The following is a 24,047-nucleotide window of genomic DNA, read 5'->3' on the forward strand; positions in this document are numbered from 1 at the left end:
TGTTCTGAAGTCCAGTCATTAGAGTATATATTTAATACTTTCTCTTTTCTGTTCTCTTATCCAAGCCCAATACTACTTGATTAAGAAATAAGCTTGTCAAATCAATTCCAGGATATTATTGGGAGTTGGGTAGGGGGAGGAGGGGCTTTATTCTGAAGCTTCTATAGCTCAAAAGTTGCTATGCTAAAAAAATAAAAATAAAAGTTGCTATGCTTTATTAGTAAATATTTTCATTGTGGACAAAAATGTAATTTGCTGTAGAGGTATTTGTTTCAGTAGTTCTAGAATGTGGGAGTTGAGACAAAAACTTAGTCCAAATGTCTGGTTTTATATAAAGAAACAAGTTAAATCACCTACCACAAGACAAGGGCAGCTCTAGTAAAGTCTTTAGTTTAGTGAGTGTAACTGATGGTTCCACTATACTAGGCTTGTAATGGCTATTTTATAATCAACCTGTATAACAAAATCTAGTATTCTTTTATGTGTAGGAAAATAAAATATACATTGAATATGTTCTCATTACAGAAAAAAATGCTGCTATGAAGACATAATTCTATCTCTAATGTAAATGAAGCTACTACTATGATGATTTTAGTGCTGCAGAAAGGATGAACTTCAGTGGACAAGAGGGCATTTTGGGGGGGAGTAGAATGCGTGAGGCCTGGAATTTAAATTTGAGCTACTTCCTGAAGGTAATTTTATTTTTAACTAATTGAAAGCAACAACTCATAAAAGTTCACAATTGTCTATTACAAGTTAAGGGAAAAGTCACATTACACTTTCTCTATAGGTACTTTGTTATGTTTATGGTTACTTGTTGGAAAAGAACATTTTATACCTAGCTATTTGGTATTAATATCCTCATTCTTTAAAAAACCTTTACTTTGACATGATAAAAGGCAATGCAAATTGCCTAGAAGGATTAGGGAAGGAAGGAGTAATACTTTACACCGCATTCAGGTTATTTTTTAAAAGTGTCTGTATCTGTCCCAGCCTGTTTTTCTCAGTGGTTAGAGCACCGGCCTGGGCACCTAAGGGTTGTGGGTTCCATACCCGTCAAAAGCATGTACATGGGTTGCAGGTTCCAGCTCCACCCCTGTCCGGGCATGTGCAGGAGGCAACCAATCAATGTGTCTCTCTCATATTGATGTTTCTCTGTCCCCCTCCCTTCCACTACCTCTAAAAATCAATGGGAAAAATATCCTCAGGTGAGGATTAACAACAATAACAAAATCAATGGAAAAAAAGGTTATCTGTATCTTAAAAATGTACTTTTAATTTCCAATTCAGCAGTGGGTTAGCTCAAGAGATAATGAAACCCAATTTTACATACAGAAACTAAGTAGTATTTTCCCAGTGTAATCAGAAAAAGTGATACTAACCCATAGTATAGGTGTATTGTAGTACATACTGAAAGGCAATTTTTGAGTTTTGAGGTTCCAGAAGACATTAGAAAAATAAGTTACCTTTCTTCCGTTGGCAAAATCCCAGTCGGGGCAAAGTTGGGAAGTAAGTGGTTTATGTTTGGCAATCTTCCTAGTTTTAACATCATCCCCACCCCTTTATTAGTGCACTTCCGGGGCATTCACCCTGTCCTACATCCTCACTGCAGCATCTAGCTCAGTCAGGCCTGCTGAATCTTTTTTTTTTTTTAATTAGTGCTCTGATCCTCAGATGTACTTGCTGTCTCACCTTTAAACTTTTCACAGTAGCTGTTTTTAACTTAAAGGAAGAAAGCTATCTTTATGTAAATTCACACAAATTTGTTAATGACTGCTACTCTTCCCAAAGTTTTCTTTTTGAGAGAAAATGCTTATTAACTCCAATGAAAATTTCATTGATGAGCCCTGGCCGGGTAGCTCAGTTGGTTCGAGTGTCATCCCTGTACACCAACGTTGCTAGTTCCATCCCAGGTCAGAGCACGTACAAGAAGCAACCAATAAGTGCTTAAATAAGTAGAACAACAAATCAATATTTCTCTCTCCCTACCTCTCTCTAAAATAAATTTCATTGATGAAATTTAAGTTAGGGTAAGAGAAATTAAATAAAATGAAAAGAAATTTTAGGCCAGAAGGGATAATTTGTAATAAGATCAGGGCACCTTAGGAAGAGAAGAGTAAGTTTTTAGAATTCTTGCCCCTTAGCTATTTGTAGTTTTTAACTCCTTTGAATCTATTTACAGGATGTTTTCTCAGTGGGCAATGCCTGCATAGTTAGAGCTCAAATTTTCTGGTGAAGTAAGAGATCTTAGATTTCTTGCTGGAGAGCTTTTGGGTATTAGGAATGCCTCTAATTAAATTATAACCAAGGAAAAGTTGAGAACAGTGAACAAAGAACTTTTAGCATCTTTAATTTGTTAACCTACCAAGAAAGTATTTAAAGCTATGACTAATGAAGGAAGGAGGGAGCTTTGTTACCTCAAAAGAGTTTCTATTATAAGAATGAAGAGTAGGCTTTGAGATCAATACATGTGGATTTGAGTCTTTGGCCACTTAATATATTTGTAATCTTGGTAAAGTTACTTAATTGCCTGAGTCTTATTTTTTTTATATGGAAATTGGAGAAAGTAACTGAATCACAGGGTTGTTGAAAAGATCAAATAAGTAAGCCAATCTGAGAAGGTTATAAAATAAAATTTTTCTCTTATAGCTTGAGAGGTAACTACAGTTTTTTGGAATTTTGGTAATAAATTAGATTAGAATACAAGTAATTTAAAATCTTAAAGGAGAAGCAATTTGAAGATATTTCATAGTTATATTAAAAATAAACGTGATTTTATAGCCTGTTACAATTTATATTTGAGGTAGAATAGTTACAATATTTTGGAAATATGAAATAGCTAACCTTGTAGATTTTAAGAAATGGTTAATTTTACAAATGAATATTTACATACTATACAGGAAAATATGTTTTTAATGTATTCACAAATTTATATACTACTAAATAAATCTAAAGTACAAGGATTTAGGGTGATGGAATTATTGTGATCCTGATTGTGGTGGTGATTACATGGACATGTGTATTAAAATCCATAGATTATATACACATAGAAAAGTTCAATTTAGTGCATATTAATTTAAAAATATAAATTTTAATGATTTAAAAAATGTATGCTGTCTTTTAAAAAATAAAATGGTGAGTTCTTAAAAAGATTATATGAGATTTACTTTATATTAGACATTTTCAGTGGTATTCTGTACCAGTTTCATTTTAACCTTACTCCAGTTTTAAGACATAAAACATTTTTGTGTGTGTGAGAGTGTGTTTTTGGATGATACAGAATCCTATAATCACTACAATATAGTAGGTCAGAGTTTGTGAACCTAAGCAACATTGGTGTTTTCGTTGTGGCGGCTGTCCTGTGCATTTTAAGATTTTTAGCAGTATCCCATTAGATACCAGTAGCACTCCTCCACTCTCCCCCAACCCCCATACTGGCAACCAAAAATGTTTCCAGACATTGCTGAATATCCTTGTGTGGGGAGTGGGTGAGGAGACAAAATCACCACAGTTGAAAATCACTGTACTAGGCCTTAGTAGCTCAAACTTTGGAATACATATTTCTTTATTTTCACAGCTTGCCTGATTTTATATTATGGTAAGAGTTCTGTATACATAATCTCCACCTATACCAAGAGATCTTTTCTAAAATTATTTAATGCTACAATATGGTACATCCAACTCATAAAGTTAAAAGGCTTTACTTTTATTAAATCTTTGTAAAATGAGAATTTTAGAAGTATTTGAAGGGTACAGCCATCTTAATAAGCTAGTATGTGAGTGTAAAAATTGGAAGAAGGAACTGCATAGCACTATATTCTGCCTTGAATATATTCTGGTGCCTTTTGTTAATCATTTAACAAAAATGTTTATTAAATATTTATATAGAGTGGGAATGACTTAACCTAAATTGTATAGGGTAACAGAGTAGGGGAGGTGAGTGATTTGATTTAGACATAAATTATGTAAAAACGTTAAGGCTTTAGTTGATCAGATATTTGAACTCTTTCAGCTCTTAAATAATAGAAGAACATGGAATTGAATATGATGTCAGCATGGAACAGTCTAATGATTCATTAATAGTCAACCATAATGATTCCGAAGATTCAAAAACAGATTCTCAGGTAATTTGAGGTAGGGATTCAACTGGGAACTTTTTCCCATTCTAAGGGAAAACAACATGCCATTTAACAACTTTTTATGCTGAAGGAATACTATTAACGTATTCAAGAATTTTAAACATTTTATTATCCACAATTCTATCATATTTTTATATATTCATAAAATTTTATACACAAGGATATCCTTATGTTGAATTATATTTCATTACTTGAGATTGAATATAATAAAAGTCAGTTTCACTTAAGAATTGCTTTCTGTCTTATCAGTCTGTGAATTGACAACTCTTGCAGTGTAAAGTGGATAATTAACTGAAAAAATGTCTTCATTTTTATTATAAACATTCTGTTTTCTTTTTAAATTGTTATGTTTTACAAACATCCAAGTGATTATTTATTTTATTATTTTTTTGCAAAGCATTCAACCTGTATCGACTCCAGGGATCCTTCCTTTGGACAAAATAGTTCTGGTAGAGTTTTACCCATCACTACTCATGAAGCAGATAATTCACTCACATCACAGAATATACCAGGGCCCCTGACTCAGGCACAGACTCTTTCTGCAGAGCAATTTCACCTAGTGGACCAAAATGGGCAACCTATTCAGTATGAACTTCAGTCATTGGGGGATTCTAATGCACAAATGGTGAGTATATTTTATAAAGAACGAGTTTTAGCCCTGGCCAGTGTGCTCAGTGGTTAGAGCGTCAGCCCAAGCACCAAAGGGTTGCAGGTTCGATTCCTGGTCAAAGGCACGTACTTGTGGGAGGCAACCAGTCTGTGTATCTCTTTTCTCTCTCCCTCCCTCCCTCTCTCTCTCCCTTCCTTTCTCTCTCTCTTCCTCCCCCCCTCTCCCTCCCTCCCTCTCCCCCTCTCTGTCCCCCTCCCTTCCTCTCTCTCTAGAGAAAATATTCTCTGGTGAGGATTATATATATATACACACACACATATATATATATAGTTAATCCTCACCAGAGAATATTCAAACACAAGTAGTAAAACTACATATATATATATGTAGTTTTACTACTTGTGTTTGAAGATTTAAAAATATGCATTTTTTATTAAACATTCATGAGTCACATCAACTGGTTGCCTCCCACACATTGACATTCTACTAATTTGGGGCAATGGGTTCAGTTATTAACCTGAAAAAAAGTATAATGTATACTTTTCTCTATGTTTTTAGATTTTTTGGAACTTTGTAGTATTCCCTATAGACCAAGACAGGATATATATAAATGCAGAGATATAAAAACAAATACTGTTTAATTAGACATCTAAAAAGTTACTGTTTTTTAACTAATACAATGACTTAAAATAAAGATGATTACCACACAAATAAGCCAAACATGTATGGGTAATACAATAAATATAAAACAAGTTAATACATTTAGTTCATTCAGAACCTTGTCATATTACTAAGTCATTAGATCTCACCCATGTGTAATGACTAAGACCATAGGTGGTTAAGATCATAGGACATAGGGTCAAACTGCCTGTTTTGAATTCTAGTTTTAACGCTTACCACTTGTGAGACTTTGGAAAAATTTTTATGTATCAATGTTTTCATCTATAAAAAGAGGGAAATAATAGTATCAACCAAAGAGGTAGGCATGTCTTTAATGATTTGAGTAATAACTCTTAAATTAGTATAGGCTTATGCATTTGATTTCTTTTTTAATGAATCCAAGATGATTGTTGCCAGCTCATCAGAAAATGGACAGATGCTTCGTGTGATTCCATCTACTCAGACAGGAATGACACAAGTGATTATACCTCAGGGGCAACTTGTGGATATGAATAGTCCTCAGGGTGAGTAATAATGGGAGACAGGGGATTTTAGAATGTTTTAAAGAAAAAAATGTACACTTAGAAAAATCACCTCATGAAAGTCAGTGCTAAAATTGATTTCTTTGGGTAAGGTTGTGAACTGAATAATTAGAAAAAGTTTTTTAGCCCAAATAAATTTTAAGTTCATTTTTCAACTCCTGTCTAGGTTAGCTGTCTATTTCATTTTGGAATTCTGTGAAGCTGGTTGACTCTTGCTTCCTCCCAAATGACCAGTGAGCATAAAATAAATTCTTAATTATGATAGCAGTAATAATACCAACAATAATAACAAGAACATAGTGCTAAAGCTACTGGAGAAGATTTTACACATGTATTTTTATCAGTATTGTTGTTAATCATGTCACTTATTACTTTTTTTAATGATTCTTTTCATCCTCTTTGCTCTTTTCCTTCTTTCTTTGTTCCTTCAGTTTCAGAAAGGAGGCTCATATTCCCAGTTTCTTTTTATTTTATTTTTTTGCCACATATTTAATGATATCACTATTCTCCTCCTTTTGCTTCCCTTGCCATTTCATCTATTTGAATCTCTTTACTAACATTATAGTTATACTCTTCTTTCGCTTGTTCAAAGTTATGATTTAGGGTAGATATTTTTACCTCAATGTTTATGATTCTTTGTCTTTGTTAACAGTTGTTAAAACAAAAACATAAGGAAAAAAACATACTTTGCAGAAAACATAATAAACATGGTATAGAAACAAAAAAAAAGAGTCAGTTTTACATTTTCCTATTATGTATAATAGGAAATTATACAGACTTTAAATATGTATAACAATTATTTCTACCACTGTTATATCCTAGATGTTCAATGTAAGTTCTAGAAACTTAATTACAGAATTTTAGTAGTCAGTATTATAATTGGAAAGTAAACAAGTTTATCAGAGAAATTCTCAATAAAGCATCGTAAGGTTTATTATCTTTAGCTTCAGATCATATATTCCCTTTCCTGTTTCAAATATGAAAGTTCTTGTTAGTTACATTCTTATGGTCTTATCAAGATACTGATGTTGTTTTGTTCTTGTGATCATGGTTAAGATGCTTCTGAAGAGAAACCCAGCAACAGAAACTTACCAACTGCGAGACTGGATGCTCTAGCAGACCATAACAGTAGTTATATTCTGCATCCACAAGCATCCCTCACATTGCCCCAAAAGACAGGGACCAGGTGAGTCAATGGGACAGGAGCTCATCTTTTGTTACCACCATGGAAATATATTTTTTAAATTATTACATCTAAAGCTGACTGACTGTAGAAAAGATCAGAAATTCAGGAAATACAATAGACTATCATCAAACATATCTTTATTTTAATGGCTTCTTGGCAATAAGGAAGCTAGTCTAAAAGAATAAATGTCCGAAGGGCTGCTTTTCCTCAGTGACACTGCCTATCATATTTGAAACAACCTGAAAACACCTGACACTAATAGAATTTTTAGAATAAAGAAATATTCATTCTAGTTCCTAAAATTTTTAATGGTCTCATCATATTTTTATGCATTTAATTCCTCTATGGTAAAATGTTTAAAATGTGTTTTGTTAATATGTATTTCAGCTTGTACTTTTGCCTTAAAATAACACTTTATAATAATTTAGGAAAATATAAACATGGCTTTTTAAAATATATATTTATTGATTTTAGAGAGGAAGGGAAAAGGAGAAAGAGATAGAAATATCAATGATGAGAGAGAATCATTGATCGGCTGCCTCCTGCACGTCCCACACTGGGGATTGAGGTTGCAATCTGGACATGTGCCCTGACTGGGAATCGAACTGTGACCTCCTGCTTCATAGATAGATGCTCAACCATTGAGCCATGCCAACCAGGCTAGACATGGTTTTTGTATTATTAGTATTTTTTAATCTATGAAAATATTTTTAAATTAACATAATACTTATGACCTTTAGTCTTAGAACTTGACATAATATCATGCTATTCCTTTTTAAAAAATGTATGTTTTTATTTATTTTAAAGAGACGGGGAGGGAGAGTTCGAGAGTTAGAAACATCAATAAGAGAGAAACACCCATGAGCTGCCTCCTACACAACCTCTACTGGGGATTGAGCCCACAGCCCTGACATGTGCCCTGATGGGGAATCAAACCTCTTGGTGCATAGCTGTATACTCAACCACTGAGCTATACTGGCCAGCTATCATGCTATCCTTAAATCACCTGAAGATGTTTTATTAGCTCATTTTTTAATAAATGAAAATAATTATATAATGAGAAAAATATAAAATACACTTTTAGAGAGACAGATAAAATACTTGAATTTGGAACTGCAGGTACTTGGAAGAACAAACTTGGGCACTTGTGTTAGCAGGTACTAAAATAGTCACGATTAAAGAAAATTATAATTAATATACCCATCAGATCAATCTGTCATTATTCCAATTTCTTATTGATGACCTCATATTTTGTCTTTGACACTGCCTAAGAGAATAAAGCAGTTGAATGCCATGTATATGTGTAACTTGTAACGTATATTTAAATATATTTCTCCCCTGTCTCAGAATGCTTGAAGAACCGTTTCTGGCTCCTCTCCAGCCACTTTCTTCTAACACACCTATATGGGCCTGCCGTCTTAGGAGTTGTGAGGTGAGTTAAAAACAACCCTTACCTAGATTCGCTTAATGAACTACAATTCATCCCAAAATGTCTACCTTTTTTTGTTTCTTTATCCTCAATGGATGATATTTTTCCGTTGATTTTTAGAGAGAGTGGAAGGGAGGGGGAGACATAGAGACAGAGAGAAAAACACTGATGTGAGAGAGACACAACGATTGGTTGCCTCCTGCATGCACCCTGATCGGGCCAGGGATTGAGTCTGCAACTGAAGTACGTGCCCTTGACCGGAATCAAACCGATGACACTTCAGTCTGCGGACCGATGCTCTATACACTGAGCCAAACCAGCTAGAGCCCAAAATGTCTACGTTTGAAAACTACTATCAGAGGCTGTATCTGTAATATTTTTTCCATGTTTATTCTAAATCTGATCTGATCTATTCTTTTATCCCTTAAAGTTTGTATGATCTATTAAAGCAGATATCATATAAATCTTCTCACTTCACTATCTTTCATGAAACTTTGCCATCATTTTTGTCTACTTTTGATCTTTTAACCATTCCTTCTCATTCTTTGCTTGTGCTTATTTATTTTCATCTTTCAGTGGAAATTCTTCAAAGTTCACTGTTGATCTTATTTTATTTCTCTACATTTTATCCCTGGTAAAGCTTATCAACTTTGTTGGCTTTCAACTATCACTTTTATAAAAATCCCCAAATATATATCACTAGTTTCTTCTTTTTTAATTTCATTTTATTGAATTTCTTGAATGACATTAATAAAATTATATAGGTTTTAGGTATACAATTCTATAATACATTATATGTATATTGTATTGAGTGTATATACACAGAGAGACATATATATGCTTGTCTATATTCTAAACATCTACATTCAAAGGGAGAAACCAAGTTAATTAGTAAATTCTGTGTCCATTAGATAAAAGTATTTATGCTAATTTCCACAAGCTAAGAAAAAGAAAAACCCATTACTTATTTTTCGTACTTAAGGTCAGACAGGAATTCCAGAGAAGGATCTTCATGAAAATGATCTTGATAAAATGAACAAATTCTTTGACATTTTTATATAAGATACATCACAGTTTTCATAGGTTTTCAAACAGATTCATGGCATAATATCAAAATAAGTTTCATTAAAGAAGCCCCACAGGGAACCAATACCTTGTTGCTAGTTTTATGCTGATTTGGTTGGATACGGTGGGAGAATTTTAAGTATCTGGAAGAATGGGTACATGATATATTCTTCGAGCTATTTTCTTTAAAGATTATTTGTCAATAACAAGATTTTGATAAAGCCATTGTGGCAGTGAGTTTGGCATTCTCTAACAAATACCTGGACAGTATCTCTTTGATGAAGCTAGTTGAATTCACACCAGGTCCACTGGTTGTAATAGACCATTGATCTGAAGGAGAAATGACATTGTCCTTTGAGAGCTGATGAGTCTTTGATCTTGGACAATCACCTCATTAAATTTTTTGTACAATGAAACGTATTTGCTAATAATTTTGTTATTTAATTTTACTACATGCAGAAAATTGGAGATTCATACCGGGGCTACTGTGTAAGTGAGACTGAATTAGAAAGTGTTTTAACATTTCACAAGCAGCAAACACAGAGTGTTTGGGGGACTCGCCAATCTCCAAGCCCAGCCAAGCCAGCTACACGTTTGATGTGGAAATCCCAGTATGTCCCATATGATGGAATTCCATTTGTCAATACAGGTACTTTTTAAAAGACATTTTTTAAAAGGTTCAGCAGTAGCCATGATCCATTTTGAAACCGTGGTTTTCATTTTGGTAGATGATAACTAAATGTTAATTGATAAAAATGTATATTAAACTAAAAAGAAAACTTATAATAAACATAACCAATATTTTATAAAATTGCATTTTAATATATTCAATAAATCATGCTTCCCTTTGATATTATGCTGAAAATAAAAAATAATATTGAAATTCCAGAAATTTAATAGAAATTAAACAGTAAGCAATTTCATTATTTTAAATATGTATATCTCTTGTGTTTTATTTTTGTTTTTCTATCCAATCTCCAGATATTCTCTCCTCTTTTGATTTGTCTTGTGGTACAAATTTATGTCCATTTTATATAACTTATAACTATTGAGTTACTATATAGAATTGTGTATAATCAAGAGTTATATAGAATTTTAATATCAGGGTTCTCAAGCATCAGATGCATTATATACAGTATTCTCAAACACTAGTGTTGACTAGAGCAGTAGAGTTTCAGACAATTCCTAGAGACTTACCCTAAGACCAGTCAGACCCCAAAGAACCTAAAAATAAGTGATTTATTCCAGAACTATGTGGGTACTGATGCAGCCTCATCCTGGACCTCTGAGGGTAAAAAGAAATACTTAGAAGAAGATAAGATAAATGTAGTTTGTGCCCAGGTTTATCAGTATTCTACAAAAGAAATGCAACATTTTTCACTACTCTAGTTCTAAACCCTTTTTAAATCTTCACAAGTATTTACTATATGAATTTGGTGTGTATCTTTCCAGTCTGTTTTTATACTTTATCATACTTGTTTGTATTTATAATAATGTATTTTGTTGTTTTGAATATTTAAAAATACATATGAATAGTAAACTGTCCAGGGGTCCTCAAACTTTTTAAACAGGGGGCCAGTTCACTGTCCCTCAGACTGTTGGAGGGCCGGACTATAGTTTAAAAAAAACACTATGAACAAATTCCTATGCACACTGTGGGCCTGGGACGAGTCAGCTGCTAAGCAGGACAGGCAGCGGCACCCGGCGGGCCGGATAAATGTCCTCGGCGGGCCGCATGTGGCCCGCGGACCATAGTTTGAGGACCCCTGCGTGTAGACATTATTGTGTACATTTTTTGCTCATCCTTATTTTTTTAAAATATATTTTATTGATTTTTTACAGAGAGGAAGGGAGAGGGATAGAGAGTTAGAAACATTGATGAGAGAGAAACATCGATCAGCTGCCTCCTGCACACCCCCGACTGGGGATGTGCCCGCAACCGAGGTACATGCCCTTGACCGGAATCAAACCTGGGACCCTTCAGTCCACAGGCCAACACTCTATCCACTGAGCCAAACCGGTTAGGGTTGCTCATCCTTATTTTTGAAATCTATTCATATTGATACTTATAGATCCCAATTAATTCAATTTAATTATTATAACAGTCTAGCATATGACCAAAACACAATTACTTTTCTATAAATAATCATTCAGGTCTCCAGCTTTTCAATATTACAAATGCTGTAGTCAGACCTCCACAATATACATTTTTTGTTGAAAAGATGTAATTATGTGTTAAAGTGGAATTACTGAGTTGTGAATTATGCCCATTTCATCTTTACAAGATTCTCTCAAGTTGTTCACTAAAGTGGTTGTACAAGTTCAAAAATTCCTTCTCTCAATTGTTTTTGGCCACATGTATTTTAAAAGTTTGAATTTTTGGACTATCATAACGTAATATTACAAAATACTTCTAACATGTATCCTATAGACAATCTATATATATAAAAGCCAAGCGACTGGAATGACTGAAACAACTGGTTATTATGACATGCACTGCAGCAGCCAACTGGCCCAATCGGGGCTCCAATTGGCCCCTGCAACCACCCACAGCTCTTCCCCCCACCGGCCCTGCCTCCAATCAGCCCCACCCGTGCCGGGCCTCTAGTCTACATATATAAAAAGCTAATATGCTAAGTGTCCCTCCTCCCGTCTGACTGGTCGCTATGATGCTCACTGACCACCAGGGGGCAGACACTCAACGCAGGAGCTGCTGTGATGTGCACTGGCCATTTACAAAGAAATGGCAGCGTGTACCTAGTGCTGACAAAGCAACACTCAGCTTCCCCCAAGTGGGACTCAGTCCCTGCCATCACCTGGGAGTGACAGCCCACCAAGTCGCAGCCCATGCTGCCGTGGCGCAAAATGCGGCCCACATCCCAGCTCAGCCCAGAAACAGTGGCTGTGGGCACATAGCAACACCCAGCTTCCGCTCCTTAGTGACCACTAGCCTCCTTGGAGTTTCTTCAGTCCAGGAACACGACTTCCTTCATAGCCAGGTGGAAACATTTTACACTTTAACCAAATATCTGTGAAGCGTTTTTCCGTGCCTCATCTCATTTGATCCTCACAGAAGTCCTGGAGTAGGTAGATAGGAGACTTGGTGGAATCCTATTTTCTTTTAATTATCCAGAAAACGGAGATTTAGAAAGCTTAGAAACATGACCCGACTGAAAAGAAGTAAGAGCCCTAACCGGTTTGGCTCAGCGGATAGAGCGTCGGTCTGCAGACTGAAGAGTCCCAGGTTTGATTCTGGTCAAGGGCATGTACCTTGGTTGTGGGCACATCCCCAGTAGGAGGTGTGCAGGAGGCAGCTGATTGATGTTTCTAACTCTCTATTACTCTCCCTTCCTCTCTGTAAAAAATCAATAAAATATATTAAAAAAGAAAAGAAGTAAGAAATGGTGGACCTTGAAAATGACTTCATGTTTTCTCACTGCACAGAATATAGTCAAACACTGCTGCAGTTAAATATTTTACCCTTTGTTCTCCCTGCGAGATCTACAACAATAATCTGCTTTGTGTTGATATTTACTGCTGCATTGCTGACAATTACTTGAAAGAGAAGTTAGGGTGCTTCACTGGGCTGGAAAAAGTTTAGCTAAATCAGAAAGCAGGTCTAATTAAGCAAGTTTATTCTATATTTATAAAAGGCTAAGTTGACTCACGCATGCATGATACATATAAAGCTCTTGGTGGTGCCATTCGCGTGCACGTGTTTCCATCTGTCATTGTCGATCATGAATTTGGTTGACCCTTCTATTATAGAGAAATGGCAAATAGCGATATTAAAATATTTCTTCTAATTAATTTCCTTTTAATGTGCAAGAATTCGTGCACCAGGCCACTAGTAACACATAATCAAACAGTAATATTTTATGGATAGTCACACAAAGGAAGAAATCAAGACAACAAATCGCTTCATAAAGTTCAGGTCAGATTTTGCAAGTAAATGGGTTCCAAAAAATTTTATTTTTTGAGCTTTTTAGATTCCAAAATATACACAAAGAATTGATGACCTGTACCAGTTTTTACTCCTTTCAGCAATGTAGGAAAATTTCCCTTTCCCACATTCACTCTATGATTTAGCATTGTTATTCTTTAGAATAACAATGAAAATTTTCATATGTCTATCAAAGTAGAGTTAATAATATATGAAATCTCATGATTCCATGTATCCAACATCCAGTTTCAACAACTATCAGCTTGTGATCAATATTGTCTTATCTATATCCCAACCCACTTCCTCATTCCCCACCCCCAAGATGATTTTACAGCAAATTCATATGTCACTTAATATACAATTGCTAAAGTATATAGTATATACTAAAGTATATGTCTCTAAAAGATAAGGACTTTCTCTCTACATATATATATATATATATATATATATACACACACACACACACACACACACATACATATATATACACGGCCTGGTGCATGAAATTCATGCACTCGGTGGGGGTCCCTCAACCCAGCTTGCACCCTCTCGCAGTTTGGGAGCCCTTGGGGGATGTCCGACTGACGGCTTAGGTCCACTCCCTGGACATCCTTAGCGCTGCCACGGAGGCGGGAGAGGCTCCCACCACTGCCGCGCTCACCAGCCATGAGCCCGGCTTCTGGCTGAGTGGCACTCCCCCTGTGGTAGCGCACTGACCACCAGGGGGCAGCTCTTGCATTGAGCATCTGCCTCCCAGTGGTCAGTGCACATCATAGCGACCGGTCATTCCGCCGTTTGGTCAATTTGCATATTAGCCTTTTATTATATAGGATGTATATGTATATATATATATGTCCTATATAATAAAGAGCTAATATGCTAATTAGACCGGATGGCTGAACAGCAGAACGACCATCTGGACGTCCTTCCGGACGAAGCCAGGGCTGCGAGGCCCAAGGGGTGTGAGGGCCTACTCTTGCACGAATTTCGTGCATTGGGCCTCTAGTATATATATATATATATATATATATGTGTATATATATATATATATATATATACATATATATATATATATATATATATATATGGAGAATCCCATTATCACACTTTAAAAGAATTACCAGTAATTTCTTAATGTCATAAAATGTCCAATGTTCCCATTCTTCCATTTATCTCATAATTCTTTTTTTCCATAGGTTTGTTCAAATTCACATCCAAACAGAGGTCAAAGATTATACTTGGTTAATATACCTCTTAAATTTATTTTTATCTAAAAATTTCTGTCCTGTTTCCCCTCAGATAGTTTGTTCTGTAGAGTTTGCCATATTTTGGGTTTTGCTAGTTCTATCTATGTGGTGTAATTTAACATGTCCTTTTATCTCCTCTACTTCCTATAAACTGTTAGAGTTAGAGGCTTAATTAAGTGAAGATTTAATTTTCATAAAAGCATTTTTTGCAAGAATACTTTATAAGTTCTGCCTCCTTATTGCTACCTATGTGTCACACCTTTCAGTGATGTTAAGATTGGTCAGTGGAGTCAGTTTTTTAGATTATTGTCAATTTTTTAAAATTTTTGCCTTTTGAGGAATGTGAGATAGTATTTTACTATTGTTTCAATTTGTATATCCCTCTTTACTAGTGAAGTCGAACATCTTTTTGTTTGTTAATTTAATATCCTTTTTCTTTCTGAATTGCCTGTTCATAGCCTTCGCCCATTTTTCTGTTGGGTTGTTTCTTTATTTAAAAAAATTATTTATGGTTCTTCATATTCTGCATTTTAATATTTTGTTATGTGTCTTATAAAATACTGTTTTTCAAACTGTTGTTTTTACTTTACCTTTATTTATGGTGCCTTTTAAATACAGGTTTTACCTTTTAATGTCAGCTTTATCAACATTTTAATTTATGATTTGCATTTTTGTTTTTATATTTTAGAAGTTTGCTGTACCCTAGAATAGGATATTCAACTTAAAATCTTAACTGTATAGTTTTTACATCTACTTATTTGTATTATCTATTACTATGTAACAAATTACCCAAACTTGAGGCTGAAAACAACAAGCATTTTTTACCTCACAGTTTCTGTGGGTCAGCCGTCCAAGAACGGCTGAGAAAGGTGGTTCTACCTTAGGTTCTCTCACAAAACTGCAGTGAAGGTGTGGGCTGGAGCTGTGGTCATCTCGTGGCTTGCCTGGGGGGGGGGATCTGCTTCCAAGCTGACGCATGCAGCTGGTAGCAGACCTTATTCCTTGCCACAAGGGCCTCTACACATAGCTGCTTCAATACATGATGCTGATTTTTCCCAGAGAGAGCAATCCAAGCAAGAGAGTATTCAAGACGGAAGTCACAGACTTTTTAAATAACCTAATATAAGAGATAACGTCCTGTCAGTTCAGCTACGTTCATTAGAAGTTAGTAAGTCTAGCTCATGCTCAAGGGGAGGGAATCACACAAGGACATGAGTACTAGGAGGCAGGGATCATTGGGGGCCATCTTAGTGACTGGTTATCACATTATTCTAACAGCCCAAATGGAAAAAAATAAATAATTATAAAAGGAAATAAAATTTTAAATTCACAAATATAGCATGTGTTAATTTCTATTTATAAAATGGTAAATTTTATTATTAAAATCATATGTATGTAAATACCAGTTGACATTCAGTAAATGTAGTATTTACTCATTTACTTAACATAATGTGGTACGTTTGCTAAATGTTACAATCAACTTTTAAATTTACTTGTTTGTACATTTTATTTTAATAAGTCCAATTGCTGTATTCTTTTCTTAAAGTTTGTAATGAAAGTATAGATTTTGATATAACCACCACCAAGTTATTTTTAATCTAGAATCCAGAATGGATAGATACTTGATATAATATCAGTAGTTGGTTTTGGCCCACAGGGAGTAGAGCCGTGGTAATGGAGTGTCAGTATGGGCCAAGGAGAAGAGGTTTCCAGTTAAAAAAGATCAGTGAGCAGGAAAGCAGGCCTTGTCACCTCTACAAAGCCACTTGTCCAGCCCGGTAAGCTTTCTTTTTTTTTTTTTTTTATTTCTTTCTTATTAAGTACTTATTTTTGAATAGCTAATATTCACTTTTTAAAGTTTTAGCAGCTCCAAAAAAATATACAGTGAAATCTGACTTTCTTCTTACCCCTGCTCCCTTGTCCCTCTTTAAAGCAGCAACTCTTACCAGTTTCTTGAATAACCTTCCAAAGTTATTCAGTGTATATGAATATATATGCATATGTGTGTGTGTGTGTGTGTGTATATAAAATCTCCTTTACTCTCATAAATGTTAAATATCTCAGTAAAGCTTTCTTTTTTCTTTTTTTAAAGTTAGGTAGGAGTGTACCTTCTTTCCTTCTATAAATTCACATGGATTTTCATTCTGAATGCTTATTGTGATTGTTCACTGCACAGCTATTATGCTTCAGACTAGTTTGAATGTAATGACATATACTACTATACACTTTGCTTTTCTTCATTTCAAATATATCTCAAAGCTGCCATATGTGTATATAAAAGCACTGGTTATTTCTTTAAAAAAATTTTTAAGTTTACTTTTAAAATTGAGATATAATTGACATATAACATATTAGTTTCATGGCTTCTTATTTTAATAGCCATATAATAGTCTATTTATAGATGAACTAGAGGCCCGGTGCATGAAATTCATGCACGGTGGGGGGGGGGGTGTCCCTCAGCCCAGCCTGCACCATCTCCAATCTGGGATTCCTCTCAAATCCAGGACTGCTGGCTCCCCTGCCTGCCTGATTGCCCCTAACTGCTTCTGTCTGCCAGCCTGATCACCCCCTAACCACTTCCCCGCCAGCCTGATTGATGCCTAACTGCTTCCCTGCTGGCCCGATTTCCCCTAACTGCCCTCTCCTGCCGACCTGGTCCCCCCCCAACTGCCCTCCCCTGCCGACCTGGTCATCCCCAACTACCCTCTCCTGCAGGCCAGGTCGCCCCTAACTGTCCTCCCCTGCAGGCCTGGTTGCCCCCAACTGCCCTCCCCTGCTGGCCTGGTCACCCCTAACTCCCCTCCCTTGCCAGCCTGGTCGCCCCTAACTGCCCTCCCCTGCTGGCCCGATTGCCTCTAACTGCCCTCCCCTGCCAGCCTGGTTGCCCCCAACTGCCCTCTCTTGCAGGCTTGGTCACCCCCAACTGCCCTCCCCTGCAGGCCTGGTCCCCCCCAACTGCCCTCCCTGCTGGCCTGGTCCCTTCCAACTGCCCTCCCCTGCAGGCCTGGTCCCCCCCAACTGCCCTCCCCTGCTGGCCTGATCGCCCACAACTACCCTCCCCTGCCGGCCATCTTGTGGCGGCCATATTTGACCACATGGGGTGGCCATCTTGTGTGAGGGTCAATTTGCATATTACCTCTTTATTATATAGGATTTTTCTGTAAGTACTTTCTGAGTATCTACTCTGTGCCCAGCAACTCCGTTTGGGTGCCATGGGAAGTAGGGAGACTAAAACAGGTATAAGATTTTCCTTAATCATGAAGAACTTAAAATGTTGTTGGAGTAGATCAGCAAACAAAACTTTTAGAGAACATAATAGTATAGAGTATGGGTCACCTAACTATCTTCAGCGAGAGAATATGACCATGCAAACACATTAATAGGCCAGAAAGCCTGGATGCTGAGGTTTAGATTGAATTTGGATAGGTAGAGAGTTAAAGGAAATAAATTGTACGCTAGGAGGATTATATAAATAAAGATAGGCATGATTGTATATTTGGTATTAGAGGAAGAAGGATGATTTCTTCATTGAGATGATATAACCTTCATAGGAAAAGCAATTTTATATTTGAGGTAATTGAAAGTAAGATTAGGTAAAAAGTGCCTTAGCTGGTTTGGCTCACTAGAGTGTCAGCCTGCAGACTGAAGAGTTCCGGGTTCAATTCCGGTCAAGGGCACATGTGTGGGTTGTGGGCTTGATCCCAAGTAGGGGGTGTGCAGGAGGCAGCTGGTCAATGATTCTCTGTCATCATTAATGTTTCTCTCTCTCTCTCTCTCTCTCTCTCTCTCTTTCTCTCTTTCTCTCCCTTCCTCTCCCTTCCTCTCTGAAATCAATAATAATATATAGAAAAAAAAGACTAGGTAAAAAGCTAGAATTATATGGAATGCCTTGAACGCGGCTAAGATATTTTACTTCATTAAAGAGCAGATAGATTCTTTAGTAGAGAGGTGCAAATGTGAAGAATTATTGTGGCATTAATGTATCAAGTGGATTTAAGTAATGAAAGACTGGATGTCCAGAGGCCAGAAGGAGGCTAGTAAAGTAATCCTGGTCTGAGGTTTTTATGGCTTCCAGGAGAATGGAAAGTGGCAAATCCAGAGGAAAAAAAAAAGCTAATGTCCAGAAATATTTAGATATTTTTACTGAAATTATGATTATTGTTAATTTGCTAAGTATTATGAAGCACTGAGAATATAGCATGTCTTTCACATAATCCTCTGAACGCTTTCTAGAATAATTGAATTTTTTCTAAATTTTAATGCTTCAAATAAACTTCTGGTTGATAAATTAGGTTTTCTTGATATTTCAATATAATAAAAAATTCTTTTTTTTTCTTATAAAAAGAATTTACATTAAAAAGGTACAAAAGTTTCCTGAATATAGAGTTTCTACAGACCCCAAAATTGATAAGAAAATAATACGAATGGAGCAAGAGAAAGCCTTTAACATGCTAAAGAAGAACTTGGTAGATGCTGGTGGTGTTTTTAGGTATGACATTTATATGATGTTATTTTATTTTATAAATTAGCAAGAATTCCTTCTGTAAGAAAAATAATAATTATGGTTTCCAGTTATCTTATTAAGAAACAGTTTTTATAAGGTGGATGTCTCACTAATAGCTCCCTAAGTATTAAAATGATTTGCCACTGTATAAGCCAGAGGTGGGGAACCTTTTTTCTGCTAAGGGTCATTTGGATATTTATAACATCATTCGCAAGCCATACAAAATTATCAACTTAAAAATTAGCCTGCTAGGGAATTTATATGCATATATGCATATATGCATAGCCCATGGTTACAGACAATAGAGTGGTGAAGGCTTGGGCGGGGGCGGGGGTGGGGTGGAGGGGATCAGTGGGGAAGAAACACAAACAAAGGGGACATATGTAATACTTTGAACAATAAAGATAAATTTTTAAAAAGAAAAAAATTAGCCAAAACCGGTCTGGCTCAGTGGATAGAGCATCGGCCTGCGGACTGAAGGGTCCCGGGTTTGATTCCGGTCAAGGGCATGTACCTTGGTTGCGGGCACATCCCCAGTGGGAGGTGTGCAGGAGGCAGCTGATCAATGTTTCTCTCTCATCGATGTTTCTAGCTCTCTATCCCTCTCCCTTCCTCTCTGTGAAATACCAATAAAATGTATTAAAAAAAATAATAAAATAAAAAGACAAGAACTAAAAAAAAAAAAAAAAAAGAAAAAAATTAGCCTGCTATATTTGGTCAAACATTTAATTAACTCACCCCAATGTCTTGGCAGGGCCAGACCAAATGATTTCGTGGGCCTTTTATGGCCCGCAGGCCATATGTTCCCCACCCCTGGTATAAGCCATTGAGATTATCAGCCAGATATCATGGCTAAATTTGATCAAACAATTCTGTATACCATATGGAAGTTTTTTTCCAAAATGACAAATACATTTTTAGCAACACATTTCACTATATATTTAGTACTTTGTTTCAGATACTTACTAGGAGCCAAACATGTAGTTACTTGAATATTTTTTTAACCCATCTTGTGACCTACAGGTTGAGAACCGCTAGCAGGGTCGCCTAAGACCATCAGAAAACACAGATATTTACATTACGATTCATAACAGTAGCAAAATTACAGTTACGAAGTAGCAACGAAAATAATTTTATGGTTGGGGGTCACCACAACATGAGGAACTGTATTAAAGGGTCGCGGCATTAGAAAGGTTGAGAACCACTGGTCTAGATGAAGAATTTGCAATTGTATAATGGGGTCAAGGGTATGGGTCATAGTTTTTGTATGATCTTTAAAAAAACTTTCAGATGTATGAAAAATAAGTAGGCTCAATAATTAGATCCTTCAGTTTGGAGAACATTGCATACAACTTTTAATTAAGTAGGCTCCATTTTATGCAATATCAGTCATTGCAAACATTTCATACAAATATATCAATTAAAACAGTATCCTACCAGATCGTTTCATTTTCTTAGCATTTGTTTTGTGCACTGCACTATTGTACGAGTGACCTTTTAGTCTTATTCATTGGGTAACAGGAGCTGGAATGCTGTGCAGGCAGTTTGTTGAGCTCCTGTCAGAGACAGTTCTCCCACATAGCTCAATCTTGTGTCCACTTTTTGGTTGGAAGGATAATAGGTGCAACACAGAGGTTGTAATCTGAGGACAAAATGGTAGACGAGTGGGAAAGTACACAATTCAAAAGATGATGTTATAAAAAGTCTCATTATTTTGAGGTGAAATTTACTTAATAGGAGATTTAAAATACCATTTTCATATAAACTTAAATCCTGTACCTTCCTTAACTTTAGGGCCATAGTAAAAAGTCTGTTAGAAAAAAAAAAAAAAAGATTTTTATGTAATTGGGTTTAAAGTCAATCTTAGAAAAGGTAAGCAGAGGGCAATGTAAATTTATATTTAATATGATATAGTAATATATAATTTTTTCATTAAGGATTATTCCTTCTCTTGATAAGTAATAACAGATGTAATTACAATTCTTGCCTTTGTCTAGTAATATAATTTTAAATATTTTCTCTTGTCAGGTGGTATGTACAGTTACCTACACAGCAAGCTCATCAGTATCACGAATTGGAGACTCCCTCCCTCCCTTTGTCACCTTCCCCTTTTCCTGTGTCCTCTCTGGAAGAAGAGGAAACTGCAATTAGGGATGAGAATTGTACATTACCCTCACGTCTGCATCCTCAAGTAGCACATAAGATTCAAGAATTAGTATCACAAGGAATAGAGCAAGTGTATGCAGTAAGGAAACATCTAAGGTATAGTAGAAACAAATTGCTCTATGTTTTTCATTTTTGTTTGTTGCTTTAAGTAATACACTTAACATTACAGAAATTTTCAGTAAATAAGCCATTAGAGTGCTTTCCACAGTGGCTTCACCAATCTGCATTCCCACCAACAGTGCACGAGGGTTCCCTTTTCTCAGCATACTAACCAACACTTGTTATTTGTTAATTTATTGATGTTAGCCATTCTTATAGGTGTAAGGTGATATCTTATTGTGGTTTTAATTTGCATTTCTCTGATAATCAATTAGTGACATTGAGCATCTTTTCATTTGTCTATTGGCCATCAGTATGTCCGCTTTGGAGAAGTATCTATTCAGGTCTTTTGTCCATTTTTTATTCGGATTACTTGTTTTTTTTTGATGCTGAGTTTTATAAGTTCTTTATAAATTTTGTCGGTAACCACTAATCAGATGTATTGGCGAATATGTTCTCCCATTCAGTGAGTTGTCTTTTCATTTAATTGATGGTTACCTTTACTGTGCAAAAACATTTTAGTTTGATTTAATCTCATTTGTTTATTTTTTATTTTTATTTTTCCTTGCCTGAGGGGATTGATCAAAAAAAATAGTGCTATGAGAAAAATCCTAGATTTTACTGCCTGTGTTTTCTTGTATGATTTTTATTATGGTTTTGAGTGTAACATTTAAGTATAGAACCGAAGATTTTAAAACCTGTAGGTCATGGTACTTATTTTAAGCTATTTGAAATATAATATATTTTATTATAACAGAAGAATATGGGTAGCTCTTTGTCTAATGAAATTTTATATGTAGCACTCTGGTCTAATTTTATTGATACTCAGGATATAATAATTAACTATTATTGTCATGTGGCACTTCCCATGTGTGTGCCAGGTATTATGCTATGTACATTACATGCATGAATTCATTTATTCTTACTACTCTAAAATTGGTATATTTATCCTTGTTCTGCAGATGAGAAAATGGAGACTTAGAATGGTTAAATAACTAGCGTAAACGATAGAGGCAGAACTGCAACTTAGGTCTGAATTTACAGCCTGTACTCTTTGCCATGATTTCTTGTACTTAATTGGCCTGTTTATACTGGTTGTTGTGTAGTCTGATCTGAATAACCTAATGAATATTTTCTAGGATTATTCCTTAATTAATACATTACTTTATTATTTAGCAGATTTCTTAGGCATTTTATATTTATTTTCACTGAGGTATTGTTGACTATAACCAGAACCTGGTAAAGCCATTCACTATTTTTTTTTAATTTAATACATCTTTATTGTTCAGATTATTACAATTGTTACTCTTTTTTCCCCCATAGCTCCCCTCCACCCAGTTCCCACCCCACCCTCTGCCCTTACCGCCCCCCCCCCCCACACTGGCCTCATCCATAGGTGTACGATTTTTGTCCAGTGTCTTCCCGCACCCCCCACACCCCTTTCCCCCTGAGAATTGTCAGTCCACTCCCTTTCTATGCCCCTGATTCTGTTATATTCACCAGTTTATTCTGTTCATCAGATTTTTTTATTCACTTGATTTTTAGATTCACTTGTTGATAGATATGTATTTGTTGTTCATAATTTTTATCTTTACCTTTTCTTCTTCTTCCGCTCCTTAAAGAATACCTTTCAGCATTTCATATAATACTGGTCTGGTGGTGATGAACTCCTTTACTTTAGCTTTTTCTTATCTGTGAAGCTCTTTATCTGCCCTTCAATTCTGAATGATAGCTTTGCTTGGTAGAGTAATTTTGGTTGTAGGTTCTTGCTATTCATCACTTTGAAAATTTCTTGCCACTCCCATCTGGCCTGCATAGTTTCTGTTGAGAAATCCACTGATAGTCGTATGGGTGCTCCCTTGTAGGTAATTGTTTTTCTCTTGCTGCTTTTAATATTCTCTCTTTGTCTTTTGCTCTTGGCATTTTAATTATGATGTGCCTTGGTGTGGTCCTCTTTGGATTCCTTTTGTTTGGGGTTCTGTGCACTTCCTGGACTTGTAAGTCTATTTCTTTCACCAGGTGGGGGAAGTTTTCGGTCATTATTTCTTTAAATAGGTTCACAGTATCTTGCTCTCTCTCTTCATCTGGCACCCCCATAATTCGGATGTTGGTACGCTTGAATTTGTCCCAGAGGCTCCTTACACTATCTTCATATTTTTGGATTCCTTTTTATTTTTCTTTTCCGATTGGGTCTTTTTTGCTTCTTTGTATTTCAAATCTTTGACTTGATTCTTGCGATCCTCTTATCTGCTGTTAGATCTCTGTATAATATTTTTTATTTCCGTCAGTGTATGCTTAATTTCTAGTTGGTCCTTTTTCATATCCTCGAGGGTCTCACTAAATTTATCAGCCTTTTCTAGAAAATTCTTGAAAAACCTTATAACCGTGGTTTTGAACTCTATATCCAGTAGTTTGCTTTCCTCCATTTCTTTCATTTGTGACCTGTTAGTCTCCGAA

General features: G+C 35.8%; 1 protein-coding gene across 9 annotated transcripts in view; it reads left to right on the forward strand.

Moving 5' to 3' along the window:
• Positions 1-24,047, forward strand: part of CARF (calcium responsive transcription factor) — a 45,718-nt gene that overhangs the window by 4,151 nt on the left and 17,520 nt on the right. For 3 of the 9 annotated variants that reach the window (XR_013960751.1, XR_013960752.1, XM_080671254.1), the window contains exons 2-11: positions 526-692; positions 4,013-4,124; positions 4,537-4,764; positions 5,813-5,933; positions 7,008-7,137; positions 8,485-8,569; positions 10,091-10,280; positions 16,479-16,599; positions 19,167-19,310; positions 21,354-21,587. Coding sequence is in view for 1 of the 9 variants with exons in the window: in XM_080671254.1 (XP_080527380.1) it covers positions 4,056-4,124; positions 4,537-4,764; positions 5,813-5,933; positions 7,008-7,137; positions 8,485-8,569; positions 10,091-10,280; positions 16,479-16,599; positions 19,167-19,310; positions 21,354-21,587 (1,322 nt within the window). In the remaining 8 variants the exon portion in view is untranslated. Of the gene's footprint in view, positions 1-525; positions 693-4,012; positions 4,125-4,536; positions 4,765-5,812; positions 5,934-6,117; positions 6,185-7,007; positions 7,138-8,484; positions 8,570-10,090; positions 10,281-16,461; positions 16,600-19,166; positions 19,311-21,353; positions 21,588-24,047 lie in introns of those variants that run through there. The other 6 variants (XR_013960753.1, XR_013960756.1, XR_013960754.1 and 3 more) reach the window with 6 other exon arrangements.

Source organism: Plecotus auritus (genome assembly GCF_963455305.1).
Source record: "Plecotus auritus genome assembly, chromosome: 5".
Classification (NCBI taxonomy): domain Eukaryota; kingdom Metazoa; phylum Chordata; class Mammalia; order Chiroptera; family Vespertilionidae; genus Plecotus; species Plecotus auritus.